This window comes from Megalopta genalis, chromosome 4 (genome assembly GCF_051020955.1).
Source record: "Megalopta genalis isolate 19385.01 chromosome 4, iyMegGena1_principal, whole genome shotgun sequence".
NCBI lineage: Eukaryota > Metazoa > Arthropoda > Insecta > Hymenoptera > Halictidae > Megalopta > Megalopta genalis.
In genome coordinates, this window is record NC_135016.1 from 4,128,734 (window position 1) to 4,152,828 (window position 24,095).

General features: G+C 46.2%; 1 protein-coding gene across 7 annotated transcripts in view; it reads right to left on the bottom strand.

The window, feature by feature from the left end:
* Positions 1-24,095, bottom strand: part of Camta (Calmodulin-binding transcription activator) — a 78,739-nt gene that overhangs the window by 50,737 nt on the left and 3,907 nt on the right. For all 7 annotated transcript variants that reach the window (XM_076521107.1, XM_076521102.1, XM_076521100.1 and 4 more), the window contains exons 2-3: positions 5,988-6,473; positions 3,281-3,566 (exon numbers count right to left, since the gene is read on the bottom strand). In XM_076521107.1, coding sequence (XP_076377222.1) covers positions 3,281-3,566; positions 5,988-6,221 — 520 coding nt within the window. In that variant the 5' untranslated portion in view covers positions 6,222-6,473. The remainder of the gene's footprint in view (positions 1-3,280; positions 3,567-5,987; positions 6,474-24,095) is intronic.

Consider the following 24,095-nt stretch of genomic DNA (forward strand, 5'->3'; position numbering starts at 1 on the left):
CTGCATGCGTGCAGATTCGAGGCAAAACATTTTTTTTCACTCTCCATCTTTCTCTCTCTCTCTCTCTCTCTCTCTTTCTCCTTCTCTTTCTCCCTGCCCGGAGCCTCTCGACGCTAGGCCGCCGCTAGCAGAGGACGGAAATAGCTCGAGGGGGTAGCACACCCTCCGCCACCGAAAAACTTTCCGATTGTTCTCGCCGGGAAAGGTTATAATGTCGTGTGTTTTCCGATAGTTCGCGTCTAACCGCGCGCTGTCATCTGGATCAAGCTCTGGCCAACCCTAACCGCGCACCCCCGCAACACGGCGCCGGTTACGATCCGAGCGGGAAAGCAACGCGTCGCGACGCGGCGTGCGCGCGTCCTCGGAAAATGTTTCGAAAAGAATTGACTCGATGTGTATTTCTGCCTTGCCGCGTAACTAGGCCTGCATATGCATAGCCGCGTGCATATATTCGATTCCGGGAACGAGGAGAGGCGAGCACCTCCGCCGAGCGATAAAGAGGGTGGCGTTTGACGCCGACAGAATGGAGGAACACGTGACGTCGACGTTCAGGCGCAGGAAAAAAATATTAAAAGCGCCACAGAGAAAAGGCGGGAGGAGGAGAAAAATTATACGAACCTCTCTCTCTCTCTCTCTCTCTCCCTCCATCTCTCTTTCTCTTTGCTCTTTCGCTCTCTTCTCCCGCGGATTAAACAGAAGGGAAAAAAGTTTCGAGTAGGTCTCCCGGTAATGGATCCTTTTTTCCTCGCGAAAGTTTAACCAGATCTCCGACTTCGAGTGACTCAACCTTGATACGCTGGAAACGAATGGGTCCTTCGTTCCGCTCTCTATTTTCAACCCTGCGCACTCGGATGACCCATCTGATTCAAGCACAAACCATTCCACGTCATTTGGAACACTGTTCCGTCGGCTAATTTTGTGCAGTTTGTCTGCGAAAACATCAACGGAAGAGGAATTTTGTTCCTTCGTCTTCTAATTTTGTGTAATTCGTCTGCTAGAACATCAACGGGTGAAAAATCGGTACTTTTGTAAAGGAGGTTCGTAAGGGAAACTTGCTGGAGTTTATTTAAGGGATGATCCTCGCAAGGCAAATGCTTTTAACGAGCAATGTTAATCCTTTGCACTCGAATGGCGATTCCGGCGCGCCACCGACAACTGCTACATCGTTTCCCAAAAGAATTTTTGCATTAGCCTGAATTCAACGCCTTTTCACTGCCAATCCAGCAACCTCAAAGTTCTATAATACCAAAGCAATGTAGAATCGTGGAGCTGGTTAATGTGGGGTGACCAATTATTGTGCCTTCTGTTTCTTTTTCTCCTCCAATTATTTTTTATTACATCTATAAATCTATATGACTCGTTATAGTTACTCACGTCAATATAAATTTTAATCATAATTTACGAAATGAGTCTTTATGTATAATTAATTGTAAACCATGACCTCGCAGTTAACGCGACCACGTTAAAATAAATAATCTTATGAAGAAAAAAATGGTAATGGCTATAGCAAAAAAAGTAATAACAGTGAAAATAAGAATAGATGCAAGGAGGTATGGAAAAATGGGAGTTATGGAAGTTGATTTTGGAGTTAGAGCAGTTCCAAGTGCAAATGGGCGAATGACGACGATCACAGAAAATAAAACTGCTCTGACGAAAAATGTTTTGTTCGCGGAGTTAAAGTAGCTCCGACTGCAAATGGTCGAAATCAACGTTGACCACCCTGTTGGATGGGATTCAAGTGACTAATTCGAACCGACTACGGAAAAAGTAGCAAGTAGAAGATCTTGGTAATCCGTCCGAGTGCAGAGGGCTGCTAGAAGAAAACCGGCGAACACGATCCAGACCATTTCCAGCGAATGCGGGGAAAGTCGCGAGGTTTTTCCCGGCAGGAACTCGCAGCCATAACTCCGCCGGCCGATACGGCACACTCGCCACCCGCCGCGACGCTCGAAATTCATTAATACGAGGCACGAGTAATTGTTTCCCCCGTCGTAGAAGTTAACGCAAACTATGTATAATTCATGCGGGCTTAAATAGTTTTGATTCCGAACGAAATTCGATCGATGAAGGGGGCTGATTTGAAATTTAAATGCGTAACTTAAAGGGGACGAAATTAAAGAGCGCGGCGAGCCGGTGTGCACCGTCGCGTCCCGTCGCGTCGTCCACGGAATTCGGAATCCGTACGGCGGCCGTCGTTCGCTGGGAATCCGCGAGGGGATCGAACCAACACCGCCGGCACACAAAGAAAAAGACAGCCCGTCGAAGAAGCTCGCCCCGAAATGGCGTCCTCCACCCCGTGGTCGTGACTGCCGTAGCAGCCGCGGCTCCTATCCGCGCTCAAACTTTAAAATCACACGGCATTCTCTCCGCCGTGCCATCGGACGCGGCGCAACTTCTGCTTTGTTTTATCGTCTTAATTAATCTGCCCGGTTCATAAAATGAGGTGCGCCGTCGTCGTCACGAGAGATCCAATTGCCGGGAACTTTTATTAGAGTTCCTCCTCGAATCGCGAGCAGTTATTCCCCAGCACGGAATTATGTTCCCGCGAGCGACCGGGTTTCCAATATTACGCGAAAATCAAATGCGATTCGACGTGGATTCGAAAACGGTTCGCGGGCTCGCGTGCACGGTTTCCCTAATTATACCGGGACAACTCCGCTGGAACCTCGGCTATCCGAATTCATCGAAATGTTGCAACTGATCTAACATATTAAAGAACAAAATATACGAACGTTTGCTTTACGGGACCCGCCGAAACGACGGCAATTTTTACGTTAACTATCATTCGGATCTTAAAGTGACATTTATGAGTTATTCGTTCGATATGCATCGCTTGCGGCGTGTATCCCAATGATAACACTCGTTAAATACCAGTATAAATGTCTTACTGTTACTTTCACGAAGCAACGACAAGCGAACGATCCGAATCCCGGTCTCGATCTATCCGATCGGTCGGCTAATTTTCTCCTACGTTACCCTAAACAGCGTCGCCTATTGATCGCATCTGTTCCCGGTTCGGATAGCCGAAGTCCCAGCGACCCGTCCGATCGACGCGGCCGTCGGACCGGAGACGATCGGAATCGGTCCGCGCCGGTACCACGAGAAGATCGTGACTTCGTGAACGTCTCCGTGGACCGGCGCTAGTATCCGGATGCATAAACAGCAAAGAAAATGATCGGCTGCTCGGCGGCAGCGGGCCGATGACGCCGGGATAAATAATTCACGGCGGGATCGGCCGGACCGTCAAAGGTAAAAGCAGAGTAACGGCGGAAGTACTTACCGGAGATGGGATCCGCGCCATCGAGCTTCCTGTCTAAGGAGACGTTCTCGTGAGCGGCTTCCTTGCTCGTCCTTGGACGACATCCAGCGTTCGATTCGCCGGTCCCGATCCCCTCCTGGCTCTTGTGATCGTTCCTCAGATGATCGTTCCTCTCGCTCGACTTCGGGCCGCCGCCGCCGCCACCGCCAACCCCGACCTTCGACGACACCTTGCCGACGGTGTTCCCGTTCAGGGTGGCGTTCACGTTCACGTTGCCGTTCCCGTTCGCCGACACGTGATTGTCCGCCTGCCGAAACACGCGTCAACCGATCTCAACTCCCGGAAACCAACTCGGAAGTCGCGGACAACCGTCGGACGACGTCGCGCGACGAAGTTGGAGCTGGATTTGGAATTTTCGCGGACAGTTTCGTCGATGTTTCGACTCTGTCCACGCTCCGGGACGAAAAGATTGCACACTTAAAAATGGACGTAATTATTTGGCAGTACAGTAATGTCTCCCTAATCGACGATCGGATTGCGCACAAAGATGGGCAATTTGGGGAGAGGAGACACGATTGTTCGAGTCTCGCGTCTCGATTTTATAGTTGTCGAGAATCGGTAATTGTAAAAACGAGGCGCAACGCTCAAATTAATCGTATCTCCTCTTCCCAAATTGTCCATTTTTGTAGACAATCTGAGCGTCGATTAGAAAGACTTTACTGTATAGCCAAAATTTTGTTTCTATACAAACGTGCGAGATACTGACATAAACATGCCGAAATGAAATAGATTCGAATCTCTCAAGTCCAAACGATTTTAATATATAAAATTAATAATAATAATGATATAATAAATAATAAAATACTATAAATGATAACATTGAATTTTTGTGTAAATATAGTGGGACAAAACGATAGCAAATTTATGAACAGCGATTAATCAACGAATGATATTTAATGCTTAATATTTCGCGACTTCTCTATTGCATTTAAAAGAATAAAAATTACGTTAATTTTAAAGCTATCTTCCGTATGCTTAATTAAGTGTGCTACGTTCTTGTCGCGGAGTGTGCGAGCGTTTTGCAGCGGATGAAACGAAAGCGGATCTGGTTGAAGTATCGAGCCGAAACTTTACACACCTGTCGCTGCAGGTAATACCGCGATGGCAGAAAAATCAAATATTAAGAGAACGGCGGCATTGTAAAGTGCCGCTATCGATTTCATCGCCCCTTTTTAAGCTCTTCTGGGCTGTAAAATTGGAACAGAAAATTGATTTTATTTCACTGCGCCGCGGGTTATAGCGACCTGTGTGTCGAATCTATACACCCGGCTCGAAGTCAATCGGTCGGACACAGAACAACGCGAACGATAAAAAAAAACGTGATCAAAGCGGTCGAGTTGTTGGAACTCGGACAATATTGCGAATTCGACCAATTTCGATCACGCATTCGCAATTTCCTGTTCTTTAAGGGACCGCGAAAGGATCAATCTTCTTTCCAGCCTGGAACACGCTCTTTCCCCGACGCGCGAAACGGTCCGTAGTAATCGGAAGTCGTTCATTAGAATCTAATTGCACTCTCGTTCGCCGGCCAGTGCGTTCAAGAAAAATCCATGCCGCTATTCGAACGCTTTCCTGCGCTAAAGACGACTCTATAACGCGTCCATGCATCGAGGGTGCAAGGAATAAGAAGTTGCCTGCAGAACTATGCCAGCCGAGGGCTGAACATTATTTTATCAGAGGTATTATTTTATGCGCGGTATTTACACTCCAAATTCGTTCTTCCGCAGACTTTATTCGAATTCCACGGGTTTTCATTCAAAGAACCATAAATTAAATATCGAGATTTCTGCGCGATAAATGTGCATTGCATTTGGCAGAAAAAAGCTGAGGAAACAAAGAATGCTTAATCAGTGCGAATTATAATCACTCTTTTGCACCTTCTGATCATTTCATTACGCGCTCCACGTATTACTGCTCGGAGAACCATTGCAATAAAATTGCGTGAAATAAATCACAGGCTTTCCGCACAATAAATTCACGCTGCGTTTCACATTTATTACAAAGAATTGCGAAAACAAAGAATACTCAACGCTAAACCTACAACCGCGGTGAACTAACCGGTTTCACATTTGTTTCACTTCATAATTATCGAAATCATAAAGCTGCGTCCATTAAAAAGCGGTTGAATATACTTCTTTGTTCAGGCACACGCCAAGATAAAAAAAGAAATTACGAAAAATTCGAATAAATTCTATCTCGTAATTCCCACGAGATTATTTTCGTTAACCGCTTTTAAACCTCGATAGATTTAATATTAATTTTCCCAAGAAGCATCGCAAGAGTAATCGCAAGAGTTCCGTGCTCTTTCCGTTCCACGGAACAAAACTTTGAACTTCGAAAGGCTAAACGAGCTCTTCTGCTCGATAGAGAAGCTAAAAGGAGGGCTCGACCTGCGAACGTGCGAGCTCGCCCAGCAAAATGGCGAGTTTCGAGAGGCTGTGTCCGAGACGCGTTTGTGTGTCAAGGGGCTAATGATAGGGTTAAATTGGCAGAGGGCGGCGTGCAGAGGGAAAGAAACAGAGCGTGATGTCCAAGGTGGGTGGTAGGAGGGGGGTTGGCGAACGGTGTATATGCCGGGTAGAGCGTAACGAAAGTCGCCCAATAGGAAAATCGAATTTGATTCGGGTGGGCGTCCGCGGGCATGCTTGCAACGAATTAATCGACTCACCGTGGTGGTCATGCAGGTCGAGGAGGACGAGCGGACGACGACGATACGGTTCTGATTGTGATCATTGGAGGCAATCGTGGACACGGCTGCGTGATTGGCGAGCCCATGGGTCTCGTGGCCGTTATTGGACCCGGCATTGGAATTGGTGTTGCCGGTGGTGACGCCGCCGCCAAGGGAAGTCTGCCTGATCACCAGAACGCTGCCAGCCGGCTCCAACACTACCACTTGCCTCATCCTCGCCGTGCGGCCAGTCCGGTTGCTCTCAGGATTGTCCTGCGACCGTCACAGACGGAGAGAGAGAGAGAGAGAGAGAAAGAGGGAGGGAGAGAGAGGGAGAGAGCGAAAGGAAGAGAAAGAGAGAGAGAGCAGCAGGGTCACAGGAATCCTCGTTCCTCGGCTGATCCTAGTAACCGACGGGAAATGCGTTCTCCAGCCTCCGGCCCTCGGTTCTTAAAGCTCCAGCGCGATTGCTGCCACCTGCTCCTCCTGTACACACGAACACCAAGACACCCGCCGATATTAAAGCTGTCGTCTTAAAGGATGATCCTACCTCCATCCCATTTCGCGGCGCGCGGCCTTCTCTCTCTCTTACGAGCCCCGTGTCACCGGAACGCGTCGCGGCGTGGCTTCTCTCGGAAGGCAAATCGATGGGATTATTTTTTTAGTCGCCCTATTCCTCTCTGCGACTGACTTCCTACCAAACGGCCCGCGTTTTCTTTCCGCGGACCCGTTCCACCGAATGATTTCCCCGGCCCCGGCCCTCTTTGACGAGCTGTAAACACGAGAGAGAGAGGGAGAGAGAGAGAGCCGATGCGACCCCCGACGCGACGCGGCGTCGAAAGCCCGGTGAACCGATTCCTCGAGGTGGCTGCCGAAGATATTTGCTTTGGCGATTGCACGCGGCCAAGAAGCCGGCTCGTTAATGTTTGATTTCGCAGAGACAGCACGATTGCTCCTTCACAGGAGCCGGGCACCCGTTAAATGCCCGGCCTCGTCAGCCAGCCTCCGGCTTGATTATACCCCGACCGACAAACGGACGGGGTTTACGAGCGATCGGCTCCGACCGACCGATCCGATCAAGTCGTTCCAACCGAGTTTGATGAACCATCCAAATCCTCCGCTGACTTACTCGCGATCTGATAATGGAACGATTAAAGGGAGCCGCGCGGAGGCAGCAAAAAAATTCCCGGACCACGGAATACATTAATGGCGAGTTGTCACGGCGGATTTCGCTCGGTCATGATGGATTGCCGGCAGAAAGAAGAAACGAATGGGCTCGGACCAGTTGAAACCGCTCCAAATAACCTCCGCGGATCCGCGGTCCAAGATCCAGAGCACGCGAGGGTGTACAAGTATCAACCCCTTGCGAAATCATGGTTGGTCCTCTGTGCCGATCTTCTTCTATTTCGATATTTTAAATACATTAACTGTTGTTCGCCAATTATAGCTATAACTACCATTTCCTCTTTGTTTCATTCGAGTATCTTCTATGGCGATCGAGAAAAACGCTGCAATCTGAGCTTGTCATATTAAATTTTTACTAAATTTCTACTAAATTTTGATTACAGTTCTATTAATTTTTCGCTAAATTTGTAATTAAGTCTTTACTAAATTTGTATTGAGTTTTTATTAGATTTTTATTAAAGTCGTCGCAACCATGACGTTATACCCGTTGTAAGTAAATATAAAATAGCAAAGTTAGACTTCCGAAACCCGTGTTCTCCGGGAGCATAGCGGCAGGTTTCGAGACCCTTTTACCGACCCGTGGAGGGTCTTTAGGGCAACGGATGGCGCGAGCATGGTCTCGTACGCGGGCTAATTGAAAAATGATCGGTCACGTTTGAGGGTCGTGCCTTGAATGCGGAAATGATCGCGCGATTAAGTACACCCCGGGCCCGTCCAAGTGGCTGCGATTCTATTTTTCATGACTGTCATAGCCGCCGCTGGCTTCGCGAGCTTGATTCTAGTTGGCAGCCATTATCGTGCATTCGACTCTCTTGGCAGCCATTATCATAGATACAGCCAGTAAAACCGAGCCGGAGTTGGTGCCGCCCGCGTGTGCGGGTTCCATCGCGGCCGGGCGAACCAAGGACTCGGAATTAGTCGGCGAACAATCGGTCGGAAGAAACGCTGCCAGTTTTCTTTCTATCTAGCCCGATCCACGGGCGATGGGTATTTTCGAAACGACGGTACAGGAATTTTCGGCTTCCCTCCGGGGCCACTCGACTCCTCGGGGATCAATATTTAATATCGCGGCTCGATTGCTCGACTATCTCGATTACTTTCTATTGCGCTTGATGCGCGACCGATGAGACACTCCGAGACGGTGACGGAAACCCGAACATCGGCTTTTGCCTTCGGCCGTTTCAAAGTCTTCTTTTCGATCATGCTTAACGCGCGGGATAACGAACGTGTGGATACATCGCGTGTCGGGAATGATGTTGATCTCCGACACTCCACGAGCCGTGGCTACGATTTTCCGATGAACAGTTCGGTAGCAACAGCAGTTCCGATCGTAAATCAGCGATGAACCCTCGATAACCTGGTCGAATCGTTTCTGTCGGAACTATTGCAATGTAAAAACGATTTTTCAATTGGCGACTACAGTAAATTCTCCCTAATTCTCCCTACAGCTTGTAAACAAAAATGAGCCACGAGGCTCGAATAATCGACTGCGAATCTTCGACAATTGCAGCAAATAAGGAGTGAGACAGAAATTTCTATTATTCTTTAATAATTGAAGTGAGTTGAAAATAATACAGTAATGTCTCTCTAATTGACGCTCAGATTGTCCACAAAAATGGACAATTTGGGAAGAGGAGATACGATTATTCGAGCCTTGCGGTTTATTTTTATAGTTATAAGTTGTCCACAATTATAAAAACGAGCGGAATAATCGTATCTCCTCTTCCTAAATTATCTAATTTAGTGGACAATCTGAGCGTCAATTAGGGAGACTGTACTGTTCATGGATGTTCTTAAGTTCTTCGAACATTTTCATTTCAAATTTTAATTAGCATCTCTGCCACAGAAATGAATAAAATCCTGTCGATATAACCACAATGACGAAAAATCTTGCGAAGCGACAAGGAACTCGATATTTCTTAATCAGCGTTTAATGAATCCTACATCGATCGCCGCAACCGAGGCTGCATTCCCAGCAGAGCAACGGCGGAGCAACAGCAGAGTAAGAACGTCCCAACGCAGATTAATTCAATCAATGCAGATCCGCGCAATCTGTTTTTGGTAATCGCGTTCGTTCAGCAAGACAAGTTTATTTGTGATCGTTGTCAACACGCCTCGGTGTCCCACATTTGTAGGTTCATCGATCGACGGGCGTCCCCTAACCTGTTAACCCAAGGAGTCGAATCAACTCCTCGTTCGCTGAATAAAAAGGAGGAGTCGCCGGAGCGTGAAGTCGATTATTCATTTTCCCGCACTGTCTACATTAGTGCGAACAATAGCTCGTTCCCAGCTGTCTCCCCGTCGTTATCGAATTAATTCGATCGAGTCCTCGTCGTGAAACCATCCGGCGAATCTCGTCGGGTCTACCAATCGCGAGTGCTATTATGGATCACTTCGAAACGCGAAACGAGAATTCATCGTAGAAAATGATTTTCAGTTTTACGTTCCGGCGGGACGACGGAAATAGATATTCTTGCAGGTTCGAGTAATTAATGCAATCCCTTAGAAACAAGTGGAATGTAAAAATTAACATGGAAGAAATTAATCGATAAACGATGGGAAAAGCGCTACATATATTCTATTCTATCGTTTTTTATATTCAAATCGATTGTTTTCCGAATTCATTCTTGCACACATAAATTCTTATTCGAATAAGTTCTTATTCGGATGAATTTTTATTCGAATGAATTTTTATTCGAATAGAATCTTACACGGATAAATTGTAATCCAGATAAATTTGTATTCGACAATATCGAATAAAATTTCATTCCTTAATTTTGTTTCTCTTACTCCTTCGTGCGAACAAAATTGTGCCCAACTCCGCCGTAGAACTGTCATACAGCTTCTAAAATATCTCTTCAACAGAAGAACGCAGTTCGAGAATGTTTCTGCAGATATCATCGGGAAACGTTGAACAGTTTCCGTCGAGACGTGAAAAAATAAAATTACAGAGGACTAACGACTTTGGAAATCGCGGCGGAACTTCCGGTTCGCGCCACTCTGCTAGCTTGGGCCCGATAATTCACAAAGGGGTGCCATCTACTTGGAATCCCGGGCCTCCCTCGACCTCGGGCTGTGCTGCCGTCGACTTCACAGCGGAGACAGTCGGTCTCCCTTTGAGCGGAACAAACCTAATTTCCGGAGCGCAGTTGCATCCGCGGGAATCGATATGCCGAAATATTCTCGAGCCACGGGGAACGCTCTCGTTCATCGACGCGGCCGTGAATCTAATGAGAATTAATTGCGCGAGTTTAATCGCGCGGCCGGAGATTGCAGGATGAATGAAACAACGCCGAGGGCTCGCCCTTCCTGCTCGACGAAATTTCCCTTCTCGCTCGAAACTCCATAACGACCGGACACTCGACAGAAGAGACTTGTCTGCTCGCAATTTCGTCATTATCCACGCCGCACGGTGCACCGAAATGGCCGTTTTTCAGAGAAAATTCAATAGCTCTCTGTTCTATGATAAAGACCCGAGGCAAAATGGATTTTTTTATTTACAGTAAATTCTCCCTAATCGGCGCCCAGATTGTACAGCAAATTCTTCCTAATCGACGCACAGATTGTACACAAAAATGGACGATTTGTCGGACGAATAATCGTATCTCTTCTTCCCAAATTGTCCATTCTTGTGCACAATCTGAGCGTCGATTAAGGAAACTTTACTGTATATTGAAAGCAATCTCGGTATGGCATTATTATAAATATAATCGTATATATTTATGTACCAGAAGTCGATATTTATAAACAATTTATCGATTTATCGCGGATTTTCAGTGTAAGAATTTTTTAAACGCTGTCTTACGTATGCGACGGTATAAAGATCGCAAGATCTTTCAGCGCTGTTTTGTTTGAATCGTCGTTGTTTAAATAATTGGATAACGATCGAAACTTAGTTGCTTAAAAATAATATAAAATGTCGAAAGTTTCGCTACAATTAGACAACCCTTGTCGCGCGGCCTGTCTCTCTTACCCGAGCCATCCCTCTGTCTATCTTACCCGCACTTCAAACTTTGGTATTCACCTTGGAGACAGTTACCCTCTTGCCCTCCACTTTGAAAGCGGAGACCTAATTCCGGCGCGCACAGTTCAACCCTCGTAAAGCACCGCGACCTCGCTGCGGACACCTCGGGAACTTTCAATATTCCGGCGGTATCGTTTCTTAATTAAATATTGCTTAGCCACCGTGCTCCCCGCAAACCCCGCAGACTCATTCACCGCGGAGAGTTCTTTGAAAAGTAAAGGCCGGCCATCTTCGCGGGGAAACGCGCCGCCATTTTCGGCGGGACCACCAAGGAAGTTTTAATTGAAGCAGGCGGTTAACCCGCCGGCCCTATGAATTCTTCCACGAAGCGATGTCGGTCATGATTTTACAGAAATCTCCGGATTTTTCTGTCCCCTCAAAATTGCTTTGCTGCGAGGAACACTTGATTCATTTTTATTGGATTAGTTTCGCGAGAGTACTCGCGAAGTTAACGTGGCGATATGAAGGAAATATAACGGCGATAGATCCTCGGTTACTTGAACAAATCCGTAGAACAGTTCGCCGAGTCTGCTAAAAATTTATTGTAATTTAAATCTCTGTTAAAAGTCAATTATAATCGAATTTCTACTGAAAAATGTATCGTAATTTGAACTTTTATTGAAAAGCTGTTGCAGTGAAAAATTCTGTTTAAACTTAATCTTTTTAATTCACAACTCAATTCTATAACTCAAATTTCTACGAAAAATGCACTTTTCGATCATCTTCGTAGCATCCTCTTTCATCTTATCCTACTCTTATGTTATTAATCAACCCTCGAACACAGCATATTTTCTTTATTTCTGTAATAAATGCTATCGACCCGTAAATGCTAAATAAACAACAACAACAATAATAGCAACAATATATTACAGCAAATAGGGATGGTGCGCTCGTGGTCCGGTTGGCCCGAACGCTGATTAACGAAACCAATGATTGATTAGGTTGCAATGTCTGGCCGACAAAGGCGGTTCTATCGAGCAGAAGCGGCACGTGGCCGACAAAGGAACACAATCTGTGTGGGAATTTCGTCATGGTTTCTCGATCATTCAACCATCACCCACGCCCTTCCGGTCTGTTACGCTCCGGCCCCCCCGTTCCTTCACCCCGCATCTAGGCACGAAACTATATATCTCGCTCGCTTTAACTCCGCGCGATTCACCTTGGAACCCGAACGACCTCCCTTTGAGACGCGCTGACCCAGTTCTCGGCTCCCCATGAATCGAGAAATTCGAGGCATGAATTTTGGAAAAAGGCGGCTACGATCGCTTGTAACCATTTTACGAGGCACTTCCCGCGGTCTCGCTACGAGTTTCGAATAACACACGAGATTGCGAGCGGCGATCCCGTTTTTGTCTTCTCCTTCGTTTTTCCTGCGGAGCGTGCTCCGCCGACAAACAAACCGGGAACCGTTGCTGCCGCCGCGGAAAGCTGGCAGCGTTCAATTAAAATCGCTCCGGAAATAACTATCGGCGCGCGTTCCTACCGAACGGAAGGTAATGAACGATTCTGATACACCGGGGAACGTGAAATTAGCGTACGTTGGTCTCGGCGAAGGAGCGAAGTGCCGGAACACTTTCGATACCCTAACGAGTGCGAAACAACGTGCGCCGTTCGTTAACCATTCGCGGCTCTTGGATACTGCCGTTCTCACTAATAGTTACTTGTTTTGCTTTTCTTACGTTATATTCGTCGATAGACTGCGGATCTTTAGGGAAAATACGAAATTCCCGCATCGATTGCAAAAGGCAGAAGTTGAATAGAAAACCTATTTCTTCTTTTAATGGTTTCAACGTATTGAAGGTAATGTAACAATTTTCTTTAGTTCTTCCAATATCTTCACTGTTCTTAGTTTCGCTTATTTCGTCAGAAGTTCATAGAATCTGCAGTCTACTCGTAAGTAGAGAGCGGACTTGCGTGCAAAATAAATTCCTGCATCGATTGTACAGAGACAATATAAACACAGAGGTGCCTTCTTCTCGCGTGAGAACAGTACAATACGATGCAATAGGTGCCACCCTGTAGACGCGCCACGCCGCTGTGCAGGACTCGCCTAACCCCCATACGTCATACGTCACCTACCTCCCACTCCCTGTGTAACTTATTATCCTGTGAACTGGTCACAACAATTTTTCACTGTACGTTACGCTGCATAGGATTGCCAGAGCACTTTCGATACCCCGGAGAGTACAAAATAGTTTCACATGGAAGAGAATTGATTTTCCAGCACAAGGGAGTGTCAGGAATCCAGGGAGGAGACACTTCGAAGAATGATTATGTCACTATCCCGTGTTGCACGGATGACAGTCAATGACTGCCAAGGCTGGCGGGAGCTGAAGGGGTAGCAAATCCGGCCGTTGACAAATCCGCGCATCGGCGCGCGCTCTGATCGGCTCGGACGAGCGTTCACCAGCGTTCACGTTAAATTTCGATGACGCGGACGGCCGCCTTAAACGGGCACGATTTCGGGCCAGTCATCCGGAAGCTCTAATTAGCCGGGTTGCGCAACACTGTTCACGATTCTGCTAAACAAGATATACTTTCGCACGCGAATACATACCGTGCGCTGCGCGGAGAGAGGGCCGCGAGGCCGGCGCGGAATTGTGCGCGCACACGTGGGCTTCGTGTGTGCGCGGAATGCCGATCAATTTCCACGTGTCGCGTGTCAGTTGACATAACAGCTGACGAGGAGTCGGCCGAATCGAGGGGCACGTTCGGCAAACCTGGGGGGATCATTTTCACGAAGCTTTCGATCACTTTCGGCTCTTTCGGCGGCGATGTGTTTTCCGCGATTTTATCCGACGTAGGGCTTCCATAAGGGTCGAGAATAGCGTCGATGTCGTTTTGGCTTGTCTCGAAATACCAAGGCGATATAGAGACGAGAAAACGAAAGTAATTTCAATGCGAGATCGCATTGAGATCGAGACTCTTTCAAACAAGTGGACCAAACAATGTTGGAAGCATTTTTTTTCGATACGATTAAAATACTGTTATGTAAGGTACTGTCAAATACAATATTGTTAAATGGAATATTGTTAAATACAAAACTGTGACTTATCTCAATGGATTCAAATAACTTGAATTTTTAAAAAATTAGAGCAAGACGAGGTTATCGATATCTTTTCAAGGAGACAATATTTCAGTATATATCGTGTTGTCTTGTACCGTGGAAGCCCTAATCCGAGGGAAAACAGCAAAAGAAGGGTTGAGAAGAAACGAGAGCGGGAAAATATGAACGACAGTCGAACTGGGACTCCGTCGAGGCAGAAAGCAGGAAAGCTTATTTTTCGACATGGAAAACAAGTGAACTCCCACGCGTGCACCCGAAATCGCCGGCAAAGTGCGTTTCTTCTGCTTTCGGTCGGGATGCAGCGTTCGGGCTTTATATTCCTTCCATTATTTGTTTATTCCACCTTCGAGAGACGGCGACCCAGTTTCACCAGGTCGACGTGTGCACGTACCAACGCAAACAGCCGGCCGGCGGACCGGAATTTTCGAGAAAGGGACCTCTCGTGGCGGATGCATTTTCGAAAAGAATCCCGCTCCCTGTCCGCGCCGGAATATCTATGCACAACCGCCGCCAACGAGCCACGAATTCCACCGTGGACCGGCTGGTTTTCGAACCGGCAGCAAGGATCGCCCCGGCCCTCGAACATAATTCGCATTTAAATCGACCGACTCGGGAATTCCGTAGCTCCGCAACCTAGTAACTCCTTTTATTCTTCCGTCCTTGCTTTATTTTCTGCTGCCGCACACCCGAGCCACGCCTTGCAATAATTATTATTAGAACCCCGCGGATCTTTATGCATTTATGGCAACGTTTAGAACGCGAGCTGACGTCCACGGTGACCGAAATCAACGCAATACGCGACTCCTATAATCGTCGGCTGAACCGCGGATCTTGGAAATCAAAATCAGACCAAACATATCGTCAGGCATTTATGGCCATTTTTTGAATACGAAGTGGCGTCTACATTAATCAGTAATCAGTAATCTTCTTCTTTCCAACCCTTGCATGGTAACGAGTCAGACTCATGATAACTTCAGGAGTAATTTCGCACGTTTCTTCTAGATCGAGACTTTGATTTCTTTGTGAACAAAATCTATGAATGAAAGTATACGAAGACATACGAGAAACAAAAATTGTCTTGTCTTATCAGAGAAGTGATTAACACTTCTGGTTTACCGAGCTCTAAAACCGGCTATTTTATATTGCTTCGTAAATGTAACAAACATTAATTTATTTAGAGTTCTAGCGATTTTTATTATAATAAATATTATGTATATAATTAAATATATTATATATATATTATATTCTAATATTTTTCCTTGGTGTATCTTTATAATCGTAACAATCGTAAACTAAACAATTTTACATTTTTACTTCAAAGTGGTAAAATACTTTTTAAAGCATACGATTCGCAGCTGGGTGAAATCGTTGGTTAAAAGAATCTTCCACAGCGCGAAGCAGCGGAACCATTGAAAATACGAAGGATTTTGGCGAGGGGAGCCTTGAAAATTTGCCGGTGAAAATGGTAGCAGCTTTAAAATCGAGGACCAAATTGGTAGCTCGAGATTGTTCAACGGCAGACAATTTATGCGCGGGCGTTAGGCGGAAGTTGCAACAGCGTCGCCGAGCTGCCGGTTTTTGCGGTATTTTAGCATTTTCGAGGAAAACACGACGAAGAGCGAAGCGTTTTCCAGCCGCCGCAAAACTTGTTTGCTTTAAGTTCCGTGCTCGCGCCACGCGTTTCAGTTTGCCCGGCATTAATATCCTGCGGAAATGCACACACAACATCGCGACTATCTCCGACGCTGCCCCGTTGCCCGAAAAGACTATTACCCGAAAAGGTAACAACTTCCTGAGTTTATCGCCGGGGCCGTAGTCGGAACTCGATTTCCTGGCCGGCCGCTTTTCCCGCTCCGCAAATCCTCCTTTTTTTTCCTTTGCGAACGAAGCTCGCCCGGCGGAAAAAGCCGCGAACACGTTGCTCGCTGTCACACCAACCGTGACACATTTGACTCCAGAGCTGAGAGACGCGAAACGACCTTATGGTCCCCTTGAAAACAACCGGGAATTTCGACCACGGCTAGAGACGCGGTGAAACGCGATCGTCGGTTCACGGGAAATCAAAGCTCGGGCGATGTGGAAGTGATTTCTGGATGATTTCACTTTGAGGATATTTCCGTGCTGCAATTCTGGCTCGCCTTGTACATTCTCGGATTTTTAGACGCTGGCGAAATGTTCGAGAGAACATTGCTAAATTCGTGTAACGCCCCCGTCTATTCGTCTCCGTCGTAAACGGACCCGAGCATATTTCAAATATTATTTATTAACGCGTCATTTTTTATTTCGCGATTACTTTCATCTGTCATTAATTAATGTCATCGGATTATTCGACACGGACAAAAATCTCTTGAAGATGAACTTTAAAAAATAACAGTTTCGCTCGGAGTAAATCGCTGAGAAAATTTCGGAAAATAAAATATTTGTGTTGTATATTATTTCGAGGATTGTTAATTTTGTCGTACTCGAAATAAAAGTACGAAGCAATTAATTATTTGAAATGGCTATTATTTCGAACGGATCGATATTATTCTGTTAAATAACAGCATTGAGAATTACGGCCCGAAATGAATGATTTCAAATAATTATTTTTCGATTGTAAATGTGGAAAGTCTACATCGATTACGATTGATGTGTCAGCATCGAATATTTTCGGCGGAGCAATTGTGAACGCGGGAACGCGAACAGTCGCGGAACACCTTGGACATAACTCAGAAGCGAGAGGAGCGATGCGGATTAACATGTTCCTTATTTTCAGGGGTCACTGTATATTTTCCCTCATACATAATTGCACGCCTCACCGCACTCGTAAAACTCCCTCCAGCGAAATTCACGAAGTGTCGGGGGGAGGTGAAAAAGGAACGAGAACAGGCATTATTAATTTCGAAACAAAAATTTATCGCCCGGCTTCATTTCACGAAGCGTCGCGGTTGTAACGACCCACCGCTCTGAATGAGGGAAAAATATTAACCCCGTTGCCCTCCATTAACTACTTGCACATTCATGATGTGCTTTACAAGTCGCCTTATCAGCTGCGATAATACTACGTTCTCTCATTCCCACTGTGCATACTATTTTTATTGGAAACGGTCGTCGAACGAAGCGTACACCGTATTAACCCTTCGTACTTTGGTGCCAGGGTTCGCGATGTATCATCGACACATTGTGACACACCATCCCTTTAATCGGTTCCGAGAACATTGATTTGCTTTTTAATAAATGCATCGTGGCGACGCGTATCGATGTTCCAATAATTATCGATACGATTTCACGGCTTCGCCGAAATCTCGACTGTCAAAGAGAGAAAACCGATTTCCTCGGCGAAGTGTTTAGCGACCTTTTCGATAAAATCGCGGACAAAAAGTCGGGCAGAGGATTGACGCTCTCGGGGCGAGTTTGCCGATGCACTCGTGCACTGCACCCTCCAAGGGCGGCAAACAGAATCCCCTTTTTCAAAGTCGACGATAACTTCCGCGAGCTGTACTTTCAAGAGCAAGGTGAAACCGTCTGCTCGCGGAGATGGGGAACAGCGAGCCGAGAAAGCTGTGGAAGTTGGTGTCGTCAACAAGTACCCGGGAATTGTGTCCCGCGGACAAGCAGTTAGGGAAATTGATCGACCGAGCACCAAGCCAAAATAGCTACAGTCCCGGACAAAATGATAGCGCGCGCGTGCTGTCTTTAATTACGCAGAAATAGCTCGGGCTCTTTTTATTTCCGGAGAATAATACGCAAATGTCGCGACGCGAAAGAAAAAACATTTGACCTGAAATCGGATCGCACCCTGGGACTCCTAAAATGTATACTTATAATTAGCGTGAAAAGGAAACTAACATGTTTATAAATTAATATTAACAACGCGTATATATCCGTTTTCGTAACAATTTATATTGGTTGTTCGGTAAGTAATTTCGCTGTTTTACCAACAGAAGCATAAGTTCTGTAACTCTGCGAGAAAAAATCCTAGCGACTTGATTCAGCCCTCGAATTAAAGGGGAAGGTCTGAGCTTTATGATGCCGTGAACGGTTTGTTCTGAAAAAATTTTTGCAAGCCCATGGAGGGCGTTAAACTTTGCACTTTCTCGCTGTCGCCGACCCTCAGATTTAGTCGCGGGGATGCATTGAGATTATAAATTAGAACACGATGTCATAAAGTAGAGACTTCGAGCTTTAATTTTAGAAAAGATCACGATTTTATGATAGCTTTTAACGGAGTTACAGCTGTTCGGAGATTGACCGGCCAGAGTAAAAGGGAACGATCCGACACCGGGTCAAATTCCGTTCGTTCGCATCGTGACATTTGCGCATCATTTTCCGGAAATAAAAAAAGCCTAAGCTATTTCTGAATAATTAAAGATAGCACACAGGCGTGGCACCGATTTGTCCGGCCGTGTACACGAAAAAGTCCGAACCGGGGAGACCGCGTTTGCGCGGAAACCGCCGAAGCGCGGGAATTTCCCGAGGACAAATGAATCGCATCGACGACGGGGCCGTTATAAATATCCGCGGGAGGGCGCTATTAAAGTTGAAAAGCCCGCGAACCGTCGCGCGAATAAATATTTATAATCTTCGAGGGCGCCCATCGATTTTCCACGGGCGCACAGTACTTGACCGCCGCGGATCATTCATAACGCGGTTAGCGCCCGCACTGGAAAGGCTTTAGCCTTTATTTCGACGTAGTATTTAAACATGAACGTCTCTCGGAATAGTCCTTCATTCATGTTACACGGGATTTTCCGATCCGATCCGGGGAAAAGGGAAACTTAGGTGAATGGAACGACCCGGCAGTGCGAACAGTGTGCCCGTCAATGGACAAAACTCGAAAAAAAGTCACTGCTTCGTATCTATTAAAAACTATGCGTACGATTTATCTGCGATATTATTGGCGCAACCTTGACGTAACCTTCGCATAACCTTGGAATAATAATAATAATATAACGTAAACTGACCTAACCATTTCCTACACAAATCGATACGAAAATCGACGCATCTTTTTATTTTCTTCGGTCGAAAAATGATTAGCTTAGAGGTTATGGTTTTTGTCCCGATCGCGCATATAAACGCCGCACAGTGCTCCAGGCGACGAAACCATTCGATTATCGCGGACGATAGCAAAACAAAGAAACAAAGAAAATTCGCGGAGCTTTGCTTCCGCGGAAATCGAGTTTGACAGCTCTGTGCATGGTCGTCCGTTTCCCTTTCTCGCAGACGCTAATGCCGGCCGAACTTTGAAACTCAATTTCCTCGGCGACTAAGCCTCGAATGGACAAATTGTATTCCCCGCTTTTCCTTCGGTTCTCCACGACGATTCTTCTAGTTACCGTCGCGGATAACGCGCGTTACAGGAGAAAATTTCGCGACGTTTCCGAGTCGCGATTTCACTCAGGTTAGGGGTGCAAAACTGGATCAGTGAAATGCAGATAATATAAACGAAGCAGTGAATATATCAGAAGAATTTAACAACAGTATTACATTATTTCGAATTTGTTAGAACTATTGAAAGACTTAATAGATTTTTATTCATCCGCTGGTTTTTAGAATCGATGTAGGACGTTTTATTGCATAGGATCACCTGAATTATTCGACATTTTAACGTGAAGATAAATTTTCAAGGTTAAAATATGTTCATAAATTCTCTCTATTTTTCCTACATACTGCTTTTTCGCTTTATCTCAGTGCTTTGATTTTTACAGAATTTCGTCGCTTCATCCCCCTGTGCGACGGCTCTGTATAAAATCTTTTATCCGTATTTCATCATTCCAAAGAGTTTAACCAGTATATGAATAAATAAATAAATCAAACAATTTTTCTTAATCCCATTTCCTCTCGAGTTTCTATTTTCCTGCATCCCCGTTGCTCCGAGTCCCCATTGTCCTCGGTCCCGAATCTTCCGAGTCCCCGATATTCTCGCTCCTCGTTTCCCTGAGTCCCTATTTCCCTAATTCCAGCCTAAAAGCTGTAACTCGCGATCGATCCTGGCTGCCGAGAGGTGCTTGCCCCGGGAGGAAGTCATTTTCGAAAATTGATACTCCCGGTGATCCTTGTTTATAGCGGGCGCTTTTCATGGCTTCTTATTCCATCGTGGAAGCGCCGCGCCGGCCAGCAAGCCGCAGACGAATGCACTCGCAGCTGGCTCCTATTGTCCGAGCAGACACACAGGTGATAGTAAAAAGCCGGCCTCGTTCGCGCAGGTCGGAAACGCGAAGACGAAACGTTCCGACTCCGCTCCGGCTGGCCGAACTACGGCCGCTCAATGCGATCCTCGCGTTTCGTACAAGAAACATTTATGCGCCTGGCCACATATTGCCAGCGGATCAACGGGAGACGTTGTTGGCAAAACAACAGCGACTCCGCCTCTCGATACCTTTTCGTAAACAGTCTCCGACGAAGCTTTCCCGACGCTTTTTCCGGCACAGAAGTATCGTCGTTTTGTCATTGTTTCTCGCTTCGATCCCGGTCAATTCGTTCGCGTACACATAAATTGAGACAGACCCTACAGTCGAAAAATGCAGCAATTTTTTTCCAGCAATGTTCGGAGGTCGGAATTGAAACCGGCAGATCCGAGAATACTAAGTCGCGATTCTTCGGGCCTCGCGGCTCGTTTTCATAGAAACTCGGGGCAGTCGGCAAAAAATGGCATTAATATGAATACGTAGTAATGCTAGAATAGAAACTGACTTAACTTTTTTATTTTGTAATTTTTTGCCACGATTCGATGGCAATTCGGAGTCCGCGTGACACGATTCGAAGACAATTCGGAGGCCACATGGCACGATTCGAAGACAATTCGGAGGCCACGTGTCACGATTCGGCGATTCACCTAGTACCTGTCATGTAGCTTGAAGCTCTATGTTTTTTTTTACCTGACTCACACCCAAAGAGACCATTTTGTATTATCTTCCGGGAATTCGCGTCGCGTGTCACAGCACACGCTTGACCAACTCCGTCGACCCTTAGCATCGACGTAGCAATAAATTACATAGGCGTAGAACTAGCACAGAGAAATTCACGGCAACCCGAAATTTGACATTTCCGGGAGAAATTACTGTAATTCGTTTGATAGAAGAAAAATTGTTAAGTCACGATTTCTGTAGGCACATTCTCAATCTACAATCTCGGTGGACAAAGCCAAAGGCGTTTATTTCAGAAGACGAAAACTGATCAGTTATAATTTCTGTGTATGCGTCGCAAGTACGTATAATCTCAAAGGATAAAGTACGAAAGCAGTTCGTTTAACAGAAGAAACATTTACCAGTCGCAATTTCTGTGATCAGGCTCGGGTACATTCGCTCCGCGATCGTAATAGGTGTCAAAGCAATTTGTTTAACAAAGGGAACATTGACCGATTACAGTGCTGTAAGTCCGCCGTATCCGCGGCACGGAGATGAATTTTCAAGTCCGGAATGGCAGTGAAAAAGCGAAGAAGAGAACCCGGCACGATTTGCACAGCAGAACGTGGTAAAGCTAGCGACGCTAATTGCCGTACGCATGAGGGGTTTATGTTTGACGAAGACCAAAAAAAAGTCGGGCTCAAAACGCGCAGAAAACGTTCCAGTGCTTTTTTGGTGGAGCGAGGCATTTTTTTCGGTCATCTCCGGCAGCGGCATCCGCCTTAGTTCGCCGCGCGTAATAATGTCCGCCATTGTCTAGCCGCGCGAAATTTGCCCGGACAGGCCGATAAATCCGCAAACTTCGCGCGAGCGGGCGCGTGTACTGCGCTCTCTTTTGTAATATTTTTGAAAGCGAATCTTCCCACCGTAATACCATTTGCCGTTTCCGACGTCCGCGGGACCCTCGACGGAGGAATTCCATTCATCTTTGAATTTCTAATCCCGTAATTGAGTCCGCCGGCGAAATCATTTAACGCATCCGGGGTTGCCGAGAGCCGGGCGGCGACGGGGAACGTTAATTGGCCATTTGCAAAATTGCTGGCTGGCACGCGGGATCGCATTAAGGGTGAAAATTGCGCGGAGGGGTCGCGATTACGTAGAATGGAAAAAACATGAATGACCGCGGCCCCGTTCGGCTGCGTTTAACCACACGCGAAAATAGATCGGAGCCCTTCGGCGGCCGATCATTTTCTCTGAACTACCGCTGCCGTCGCCACGGGAAAATCGTTCTCACGCGAGCCACCCGAATTTCGCTTTTCCGCCGCGAATGAAAATTCTCGCGTTCGAGAAGCCGCGAAACCGGAAAGCGACGTTCGGTCGCGCCGTCGTTAGCAGTCCGCGGATTTTATGCATTTACGATGGAAACGAGTAGGTGCCATTTAATACAGTAGACAAATTACAAGCGTTTGCGAATGTCAACGTACTTGTTTCGGTTTGTTAAAGTTTTTAAGGGAAGGAAGAAGTTTCTATGTCTTTTCTGTTTCTTGCAGTTGATGCAAACAATTTTTAATTCGCACAAAGATCCACGGTCCAGTCATTAGTAAAGTAAAATTACCAAATGGGAGGAATTTGCTTACTTTCTCTATCATTTCTACCATTGCTACGAAGAAGCGGAATTTTTCTTCCTGTATTTTCCGGCAGATCGTAAACGAATACGTATTTCAGCTTTCGAACGAGTATCTGCTTTCAAGAAAAGTAGTTTAATCGGAACTTGTGATTTCAAAGAAAAATGGGCCTCGTGTTAGGCACCTTTACCCTATCCGGAGATGTCTCTCGCGACGAGAAAAGAGTCGACCAGGTGCACGAGGCAAGGACGTCCCAGGTAACCCGACACTCGCCTTTTCGAAAGCTGCGCTAACGATATTACCCAGGAACAGTTTTATCGCTTGTTTATCCGGCGCCGTCTTCCGCGAAAAGAATGCATCAATTTTCTCACTGAAAACAAACCGAGGAGAACCCGAGGAACTCGTTAGGTGGAATGAAGATTTACGCGATCCATGGATCCGGGGGGAAACTTTCTGCAATTCATTAACGGGAAGCCTTGGGAAGCCTAACAGGCTTCCGACTGTGATGAATTGGCGGGAAAATGCGATTTTTATGAAGAAGGTCAAGAGACTCGGCTCTAGTTTCATAACTCAAATCACGATATAGGTAGAATTGTGCGGCGTTGTTCGACATTGTGCTTCAAACCTGGGTAAAAATATTTGAAAAATATTGGAAATATTGGAAATGGTTGGAGAAAAATACCCTTGTCTCCGTGAGATAATATTTCAAGATATTAAATAGTGTTCGCAAATATTTGTATTTCTTGATTGAAATATCTTTTCCGAGGTCTATTGTCAGTCGAAATAGACTGAAATGAAGTAATTTAAAAGGCGAATAACTAAAAAATTTGTAGAGTATATTATTCCAAACACAGCGTACAATTTTTGCAAGCACGTTCAACGCTGGTTATTGTACGAATCAATAAAGATATAATCTAGACCCGCGATTAAGCAACCACTCTGGCTATCAGAAAGCTCGCGTTCTTCAAACTGATTCGGATAACCGAAGTGTAGGTCGCAAACGTAAGCAGCGGCGCCGCTCGTGGATCATGCCGCCAAGAGCAATACATATAAAGAAATTTCAAGTCGAACGAGTTCCCAGGGCCCCGAGCGCAAGGTCGGATAAGAGAAAAAACGCGATTAAACTTCCAAGATAACATTTATCTCACGTGACGCTTAGTCATTTTCAGCTCGTGCCCCGCGATTTCTTCGAGTCTCGGAAAACGCCTTTCCACGCGCGCCGATTCTCAATCTCCGCAGGGGCGAACAAGGTCGATTTTACGCGCGCCAGGGAATCTATAGAGAGCGAGAGAAGAAAAGCCAGGGTAACGCGCGACAGAAGAAGAGTTTCGAAAACGTGTCCGAAGGCGTTCGAGGCGTTAGAAAAGCCGTGCTACCTTTCTC